Source organism: Chiloscyllium plagiosum, chromosome 2 (genome assembly GCF_004010195.1).
Source record: "Chiloscyllium plagiosum isolate BGI_BamShark_2017 chromosome 2, ASM401019v2, whole genome shotgun sequence".
Taxonomy (NCBI): Eukaryota; Metazoa; Chordata; class Chondrichthyes; order Orectolobiformes; family Hemiscylliidae; genus Chiloscyllium; species Chiloscyllium plagiosum.
In genome coordinates, this window is record NC_057711.1 from 146,209,448 (window position 1) to 146,219,637 (window position 10,190).

General features: G+C 43.1%; 1 protein-coding gene across 8 annotated transcripts in view; it reads right to left on the minus strand.

The window, feature by feature from the left end:
* Positions 1–10,190, minus strand: part of ugt2a5 (UDP glucuronosyltransferase 2 family, polypeptide A5) — a 106,712-nt gene that overhangs the window by 8,275 nt on the left and 88,247 nt on the right. For all 8 annotated transcript variants that reach the window (XM_043720806.1, XM_043720775.1, XM_043720751.1 and 5 more), the window contains 2 exons: positions 8,425–8,512; positions 6,767–6,986 (listed from right to left, as the gene is read on the minus strand). In XM_043720806.1, the coding sequence (XP_043576741.1) occupies positions 6,767–6,986; positions 8,425–8,512 (308 nt within the window). The remainder of the gene's footprint in view (positions 1–6,766; positions 6,987–8,424; positions 8,513–10,190) is intronic.

Consider the following 10,190-nt stretch of genomic DNA (forward strand, 5'->3'; position numbering starts at 1 on the left):
CCACACCTCCCCCCTCACTTCCCTCCAAGGCCCTAAGGGATTCTTCAATATCCGTCACAAATTCACCTGCACCTCCACACACATCATTTACTGCATCCGCTGCACCCGATGTGGCCTCCTATACATTGGGGAGACAGGCCGCCTCCTTGCGGAACGTTTCAGAGAACACCTCTGGAACACCCGCACCAACCAACCCAACCACCCCGGGGCTGAACACTTTAACTCCCCCTCCCACTCCGCCACGGACATGCAGGTCCTTGGCCGCCTCTATCGCCAGACCATGGCAACATGATGCCTGGAGGAGGAGCGCCTCATCTTCCGCCTAGGAACCCTCCAACCACAAGGGATGAATGCAGATTTCTCCAGCTTCCTCATTTCCCCTCCCTCCCCCACCTTTTCTCAGTCCCAACCCTCGGACTCAGCATCGCCTTCTTGACCTGCAATCTTCTCCCCAACCTCTCCACCCCCAACCTCTCTCCAGCCTATCACCCTCACCTTAATGTCCTTCCACCTATCGCATTCCCAACACCCCTCTCCCAAGTCACTCCTCCCTATCTTTTATTTTAGCCTGCTTGGCACACCCTCCTCATTCCTGAAGAAGGGCTTATGCCCAAGACGTCGATTCTCCTGCTCCTTTGATGCTGCCTGACCTGCTGCGCTTTTCCAGCAACACATTTTTCAGCTCTCATCTCCAGCATCTGCAGTCCTCACTTTCTCCAAGCTGGCAAATTGCCCGGGTATATCCCCTACCATCTAAGACGACAAGGTCAGCAGATGCATGGTAACATCACCAATTGCAAGTTCCCCTCCAAGCGATTCACCATTCTAATTTGGAATTATATCACCATTCCTGAACTATCTCCAGATCAAAATCCTGGAACTCCCTCTCTAATAGCAAATGAACTGTGGCAGATCAAGAAGGCAGTTCACAACCACGTTTTCAAAGGCATCTAGAGATGGACAATAAATGTTGGTCCAACCAGTGATACCCACATCCATGAATGAATATTAAAAAGATATGGTTCTCTAATGCCCTTTAAAGGAAGGGAATCTGCTGACCTCACCTTGTCTGGCTTAAATATGACTCCAAACCTGGACTCTTATTCTACCAAGTCATTCAGTTCAATGGCAATTATGGATAATCAACAAAACGTTCGCTGTGCCAATGATGCCCCCACATGCCATGAAAGAATAATGGAAAAAAATGCACTAAGATGGAGGACGGAAAAAAAATTTCTGGCCGTAACGGACTGCTCCTTTTTTGAGGTATTTTAGGTGCTGGAGGTGATTTCTTCGAATTCCTAAGAGCAGCAATTACTGTTTTATATGCTGTTGCATTGTTTTGGAACTTTTGGAAAAAATAAGTCAAAACAACAGCAGTTTTAAAAGGGAGAAAGACAACAAAGGCAGCAAGTACATGGTCTGTAAGGGAGAGAGAGAGAAAGAAACCCACACTGCTAACTGACACAGCAGTGAATCTGCGAACTTACTGCCTTTGCTGTTTGAATTCATGTATCGCTGGACATCGCAGTGTGTCTAGGAAAACCTAACAAACAGCGACATTCACAACTAATCTTGGAGACACCTGTTTGGGAGAGGTCACAGCACAGAAACAGATAAGTGAATAGTTTTAAGTATAGCCTTGCTGTGAATCTACAATAGTGAGTAGAGTGGGTTCTTTCTTGATTATATTTTTTTTACTGGGATCAGTCTCATGATTCAATTTTAAAAATATAAGCCATAAGTATTAAGTTAGCCTGGAGCAGTGTTTTGCAGAGTAATAAGACAATGTTATTTACTGGGTGTGTAGATTGGAAAGACCAAAATGGCCTTTAGTACAGTGATATGCTCATCTTGTCGGATGTGGGAGTACCGTGAGAGTTTAAGGGTTACTGAGGATTATATCTGCAATGAATGTTGTTCATTGCAAATCCTGTCAGATCAAATGGATCGATTGGAGCGACAGTTAGAGGCAGTGAAGAATTTACAAGAGGTGGGGGGGTGTGATGGATGGCAGTTATAGGAAGAGAGAAAAGCCGCAGATACAATCAGGTAGATGGGTTAACTCCAGGTAAGGTAGGGGAGGTAGACGGTTAGTATAGGAGTGTTCTGTGGCTATTCCCATTTCAAACATGTATGCTGTTTTGGAAAATGTAGGGGATGATGGACTTTCAGGGGAATGCAGCACGAACAGCCAGATTTCTGATATCAAGACTGGCTTTAATGTAATGAGGGGTACATCGGGTTGGGTACATCGGGTTCCAAGCGATCAATTATGTTAGGTGACTCTCTAGTCCGGGTGACAAACTGACGTTTCTGCAGCCAGCAGAGAAAAATCTGAATAGTGTGTTGCATCCTTGGTGCCAGGATGAAGGATGTCTCAGAGAGGGTGCAGAATGTTCTCACGGGGGAGAGGGACCAGCAGGAGGTCATTGTACACACTGGTACCAACAACATAGGAAGGGAAAAGATTGAGATTCTGAAAGGAGAATATAGAACGTCAGGCAGGAATTAAAAAAGGAGTTCCTCAAGGGTAGTAATATCTGGATTACTCCCAGTGCTACGAGCTAGTGAGGGTAAGAACATGAGGATAGAGCAGATGGATGCATGGCTGGAGCTGTTGTGTGGGAGAAGGATTCACATTGTTGGATCATTGAAATCTCTTCTGGGGTAAACGTGACCTGGACAAGAAGGATGGATTGCACCTGAACTGGAAGGCAGGGAGATTTGCTACAGTTGCTTGGGAGGATTTAAATTAGTAAGGAAGGGGGATGGGACCCGAGAGATAGTGAGGAAAGAGGTCAATCTGAGATTCGTACAGCTGAGAAAAGAAATGAGTTAAACAGTCAGGGACAAAGCAGAGAACAAGGTAGGACTGATAAATTAAACTGCATTTATTTCAATGCAAGAGGCCTAACAGGGAAGGCATATGAACTCAGGGCATGGTTAGGAACATGGGACGAGAATGTCATTACAATTACAGAGTCGTGGATCAGGGATGAACAGGATGGCAGCTTAATGTTCCAGGATACAAACGCTACAGGAAGGACAGAAAGAGAAGCAAGACGGGGGGGAGGGGGCGTTTATGATAAGGGATAGCTGTACCGAGGGAGGATATTCCCAGAAATACACCCAGGGAGGTTATTTGGGAGGAACTGAGAAATAAGAAAGAGATAATTACCTTATTGGGATTGTATTACAGACCCCCTAATAGTCAGCGGGAAATTGAGAAACAAATTTGTAAGGAGATTTCAGTTATCTGTAAGAATAATACAGTGGTTATGCGAGAGGATTTTAACTTTCCAAACATAGACTGGGACTGCCATGGTGCTAAGGGTTTAGATGGAGAGGAATTTGTTAAGAGTGTACAAGAACATTTTCTGAGTCAGTATGTGGATATACCTACTAGAGAAGGTGCAAAACCTGACCTACTCTTGGGAAATAAGGCAGGGCACCTGACTGAGGTGTCAGTGGGGGAGCACTTTGGGGCCAGCGACCATAATCCTACTAGTTTTAAATAGTGATGGAAAAAAATAGAGCTGAGCTAACAGTTGAAGTTCTAAATTGGAGAAAGGCCAATTTTGATGGTATTAGGCAAGAAATTTCAAAAGCTGATTGGGAGCAGATGTTCACCAGTAAAGAGATGGCTCGAAAATGGAAAGCCTTCAGAAATGAGTAAATGAGAGTCCAAAGAAAGTATATTCCTGTTAGAGTGAAAGGAAAGGCTGGGGTAAGTATAGGGAATGCTGGATGACCAAAGAAATTGAGGATTTGGTTAAGAAAAAGACAGGTATAGACAGGAGAGATCAGGTGAATCCTTAGAAGAGTATAAAGGCAGATGGAGTATCCTTAAGAGGGAAATCAGGAGGGCAAAAAGGGGACATGAGATAGCTTTGGCAAATAGGGTTAAGGAGAATCCAAAGGGTTTTTAAAAATCCATTCAGGACAAAAGGGTAACTAGGGAGCGAATAGGGCCCCTCAAAGATCAGCAAGGCAGCCTTTGTGTGGAGCTGCAGAAGAGGGAGGAGATACTAAACGAGTATTTTGCATCAGTGTACACTGTGGATAAGGACATGGAAGATTTAGAATGTAGGGAAATAGATGGTGACATCTTGGAAAATGTCCATATTACAGAGGAGGAAGTGCTGGATATCTTAAAGTGGATAAATCCCAAGGACTTGATCAGGTGTACCTTAGAACTCTGTGGGAAGCTAGAGAAGTGATTTCTGAGCCTCTTGCTGAGATATATGTATCATCGATAGTCACTGGTGAGGTGCCAGAAGCCTGGCGGTTGGCTAACGTGTTGTCACTGTTTAAGAAAGATGGTAAGGACAAGCCAGGGACCTATAGACCAATGAGCCTGACCTCGGTGGTGGGCAAGTTGTTGGAGGGAATCCTGAGGGACAGGATGTACATGTATTTGGAAAGGCAATGACTGATTAGGGATAGTCAACATGGTTTTATGCGTGGGAAATCATGTCTTACAAACTTGATTGAGTTTTTTTGTAAAAGTAACAAAAAGGATTGATGAGGGCAGAGCAGTGGACGTGATCTACATGGATGTCAGTATGGCGTTCAACAAGGTTCCCAATGGGAGACTGGTTAGCAAGGTTAGATCTCATGGAATACAGGGAGAACAAGCCATTTGGATGCACAACTGGCTCAAAGGTAGAAGACAGAAGGTGGTGGTGGAGGGTTGTTTTTCAGACTGGAGGCCTGTGATCGGTGGAGTGCCACAAGGATCAGTGCTGAGTCCACTACTTTTTGTAATTATATAAATGATTTGGATATGAACATAGGAGGTATAGTTAGTAAGTTTGCAGATGACACCAAATTTGGAGGTGTAGTGGACAGCGTAGTAGGTTACCTCAGATTACAACGGGATCTCGATCGGATGGACCAATGGGCTCAGGAGTGGCAGACGGAGTTTAATTTAGATAAATGCGAGGTGCTGCATTTTGGGAAAGCAAATCTTAGCAGGGCTTATACACTTAATGGTAAAGTCCTAGAGACTGTTGCTGAACAAAGAGACCTTGAAGTGCAGGTTCACAGCTCCTTGAAAGTAGAGTTGCAGGTAGATAGTGAAGAAGGCGTTTGGTATGCTTTCCTTTACTGGTCAGAGTATAGAGTATAGGAGTTGGGAGGTCATGCTGCGGCTTGACAGGACGTTGGTTAGGCCACTTTTGGAATATTGCATGCAATTCTGGTCTCCTTTCTATCGGAAAAATGTTGTGAAACTTGAAAGGGTTCAGAAAAGATTGACAAGGATGTTGCCAGGGTTGGAGGATTTGAGCTATAGGGAGAGGCTGAACAGGCTGGGGCTGTTTTCCCTGGAGCGTCAGGGGCTGAGGGGCGACCTTATAGAGGTTTATAACATCATGAGGGGGCATGGATAGGATAAATAAACAAAGGCTTTTCCCTGGAGTGGGGGAGTCCAGAATTAGAGGGCGTAGTTTAGGGTGAGCGGGAAATATATAAAAGGGACCTAAGGGGCAACTTTTTCACGCAGAGGGTGATGTGTTTATGGAATGAACTACCACAGGAAGTGGTGGAGGTTTGTACAATTGCAACATTTAAAAGGCATCTGGATGGGTAAATGAATAGGAAGGGTTTAGAGGGATATGGGCCAAGTGCTGGCAAATGGGACTAGATTAATTTAAGATATCCAGTCGACATGGACAAGTTGGACCGAAGGGTCTGTTTCCATACTGTACATCTCTATGACTCTATGAGGTAAATACAAAATCCCACGTTAGTATATTAGTCAGCTAAAAAAAATTTTAAAACAACTGACTTCCCCAAATGGGTTTCCTACACACAGTTTAACAGCTTGACTTAAATGCAGGAGGGTTGTAGCCAATTTCTTGACGTACTGCCAATGCAAATGCTTCATAGTCCTCACTTGCTCTCAAAAACACATTTATTTCTCTAAGTAAAATCACTGTCGGTGTCCCCATTTTGATTTTTTTTTGTTTATACTCATTAGAATATTAGTTGTTTGATGCTCCTGCTAAGAAAATCTGTGAATATAAACAATCTTGTGGGAGTGAGATACACTATAAGGAGAGACCAGGTCATGGGGGAGTCTGACTGGTGGTTGTTTGGTGTAGCGGGAGCACATCAAGGTCACCTAGTTTGGATTGTGGGATCTGGTTTGGTTGGTGACCCAGTCAAGTCTTTGTTACATGGTTGCAGGGAGGGGTTTGCCAAGAGGGTATTTACAATGATTAGGAGATTGGAATCTCAGGGCAACAGGTTGCCCGTATCCTATTCAGGGATCCCAACTGCCAGGGACTGATGATCAAGAGGGTCAACCAGATCATGATCATCTGCGGCAAGCAGACAGGTCTCAGAATGAGTGGTGGTTCACCTGCTAACTTACTGAACTTGGTGAAAACTCTTCTATTCCTTCTCACCCACAAGCAGTGCTGTAAAGGCAGCTAACATGGTTTCAGCTCTTTTTGCCTCCTCCACTGAATTTCCCAAGGGCTAGGAAGCCCAGCTTCCTGTGGTTAAAAGTCAAATGACTCAAGAGTTGAGCCATGCAGCCTCATTACAACACTTCAATAACTTGCTTCCTGCCAGCAGATTTGGGGTACACTCCTTTCTTGCCAAATAGTCAGACTTGCACCAGTTCAAAGTGTGTTCACATCTCATTCCAGACTTTTTAATTCAGTAACCTTTTGCATGGATCTGACCCACCAATTTCTAAAAGTTAAGACTCAACCCCACGGTTTGCTCGTGCATACTTTGAACATTATCTTACCTTGCATCATTGATCACCGTGTTGACAGCATTAATTAAATCCTGTTTAGTCAATGAGATAAAACTGAGAACCACAGCAGCTCCCTTTGCCTTCATGTGAGCCATATTATCAGGTTGATCCGCAAACAGAGGGATTCCGATCATGGGCACCCCATGGTAAATAGCTTCGTATATACCATTTGTACCACCATGAGTAATAAATACTCTGGTCTTGGGATGTCCTGTAATTATATTTGCAGAAAATGAAATCAGTTGAGCCTTCATTATAACTAAACTGTGATGTATGATCAAATTCCAAAGACACTATGTATTAGAATACAATGAGTTTGCATTGTCAGCAGAGGCTAAATGGCAGCAATCATATTTACGTCTAAAGGTTGGGAATTCAAGCCTCAGAGACCTGAGCACTGAATCTTGGAAGACATTCCAGTGCAATTCTGAGAGAATGCTGCACTACAGGGGGCAATGTCTTTCAGTTAATATCTTAAACCATGACATCAGCTTCCTTTCTCATTCTCCAGGTCTCATTGCACCATTCAAAAAAACAGCAGGGAGTTTTCTCCATTGCGCTGGCTAATATACTTGTCAATTGACATTAATAAAACAGATTACCTAGTTTTTATCTTAGAGGTTTTTGTGGGACCTAGCTGTATACAAACTGGTTAGCTCAATTCCTACATGGAAGGTACACTTTGCAAACATTTAAACTGATTGTAAAATACATTTAAGTGCTCGAAGATTGCGGAAGGTATAAATTAATACTTGCAATAATTTTTCTTTAATACAATGGAGTGTCAACTTTGTCTTCTTTTAAAACTTGACCCTGCGATCTGTTTTAAAATGGTTGAATGAAACCAATTCATTAAAAATACTAGTGCACATCTATTTCAAGTTATTTTACAATGTTGACACTATTATTATTACACAATGTAATGTTGAAAAATGTCACGGCAGCTTAATGTTCCAGTTAGAAAAGCAAAAGCTAAAACTTGATTAAACTATTTTAATAATTTGGGATTCAAGCTAAAAACAGGACATTCATGAAGAGCTGAATGGAATGTTCAACAGTACCTTATTAAATTCATTACAAAATGCCACAGAATCCATAGCTTTAAGGATAAGTTTGTGAAATGAATAAATGAACCACATAGCCCAAGGTTCTGTTTGACTCTACATTGAATAGATTATATTGATCTTGGTAACAGGAGGGCATTACAATAGAGCTTAGCATTCCTAGAATTTAGGGATGAGAAAATTAACCAGAAACTCTAATTGTGATCACCGTCTAGTAACCTCATCCTGAAAGTCAGAAATCACACTACACCAGGTTATGGTCCAACAGGTTAATTTGAAATCACAAGCTTTCGGACAGCTGCTCCTTCCTCACCTGACAAAGGAGCAGCGCTCTAAAAGCTTGTGATTTCACATAACCCTGTTGGACTATAACCCCCCTGGTGTCATGTGACTTCTGACTTTGTCCACCCCAGTCCAACACTGGCACCTCCACCTCATCCTGAAAGTGTGCCTACGGAGAGTTTGGATGAGAAATGATCAGGCTCCGCTGTAGCGATAAATAGCCAGAAAGCAGTTAGCTCTTACAGACCCAAACACACAAGATTTAAAATAGGATAGGTGATAAAGTGAGAATTCAATTTTTACCAAGTAGATCATTTTGAGGCAGCCATTTATACAACTTTGTGTTCGATGCTAGCATCTTTGGTTTTTCACCAGCATAGCTCCAAAGAACCTGAAAGATAACAACATTGAGAATAATTGGACAAGCTGAACGCAACATGTTATTTAGTCTTTGAGAAATAAATTGCATAGTTGTTCCAATGCAGCCCCATTGTAACTTTCAAGGAAGTCTACAAGGCCACAAACTCTCAGGCCTTTGTGAAGCTATGCAGGGATGGACCTACCACCATCACAAAGCTATCAGCACAAGGGCAGTCGGACTAAGTACAGGAATTCTATAAATGAAAGATCCACGCCTTGGCCCTGTATAAGGAGGTGGCATAGAGTTAGTCAAAGGTGAATCTGCTTTCACTAGGCATACCTCAGTGATTAGGGCTGAGTGAGGCCTCCTGGCTGGGATGGGAATCTGAACCCTTCGATGGTAGATGGAACTTTATTTTTTTTAAAAATGGCTTCACTTTGGGGCCACTTTCTGGGTCAGCATTCCTTTTAGAGATTTTCTAGCTACAATAGTGGTTGGAGGTGAGGGGTGGTACGGGAAAGCTCAGACCAAGCCATTCTGCTCCGTAAGCCAATTCTACCATTCAGTTAGATTGTAGCTGATCTGTATGTCAACTCCACTTATCCTGCCTATACTGTAGAACTCTCAAAACCTTACATAACAAGAGCCAATCAATCTCGACCTTGAAAGCTCCAATTTTACACCATTTGGGTGAAGATATTCAAGATTTATACAACACTGTCTTACGAAATGATTTCACTCTTGAATGGCCTATCTTTAAGATTGTGCATTTTACTACTCATTTTCTCCACGAGCGGACATAGCTTTTTCTTTGTCTTTCTTATCAAACATCTACTGCAGATTAAAAATTTCACTTCCACACACCTTCAACCTCAATTACAGGAACACAATGAAAGTTTAAGCAAACTATCTCACAATTTAACCCTTTTAATCCTGGTAACATTCTGGCAAACCTGCACTGTACCCACTCCAAGGCCAACATAACCTTCCTGAGTAACCGAACAAGGCAGCACTGACCTAATTTTCTGCTGATCATAACCCCATGAACCTTAGTAGCATAAACAACAGAAACTGCAGATAGAGTCATCTTAATACAGAGGGTCTCTGATTTATAAGTGTCGATTCACGGACACTCATACTTACAAATGTGATCTCTTACGGATTTGGGGTTGGATGTAATATTAAAGACCTACAAACAGTTGTTTTACATTGTCCTGCATTGTGTACTCAATGGCATACAAAATGACTTGCAAACAAACTCCACTACAGACTCCATTTGCAACCCAGAAACTACCTCAACCTAATCCAAAAACTTCCCATGACACTTCACCGGTTGACAATCAGGCAACCATGGACACTGATTGACAGAATGTGTAAGTGACAGAGAGAGATTGGGGGAGTGACATGTATTGGATTAGTGGTGCTGGAAGAGCACAGCAGTTCAGGCAGCATCCAAGGAGCTTTGAAATCGATGTTTCGGGCAAAAGCCCTTCATCAGGAATAAAGGCAGTGAGCCTGAAGCGTGGAGAGATGAGCTAAGGGAGGGTGGGGATGGGGAGAGAGTAGCATAGAGTACAATGGGTGAGTGGGGGAGGAGATGAAGGTGATAGGTCAGGGAGGATAGGGTGGAGTGGATCGGTGGAAAAGGAGCTGGGCAGGTCGGACAAGTCCGGACAAGTCATGGGGACAGAGCTGAGCTGGAAGTTTG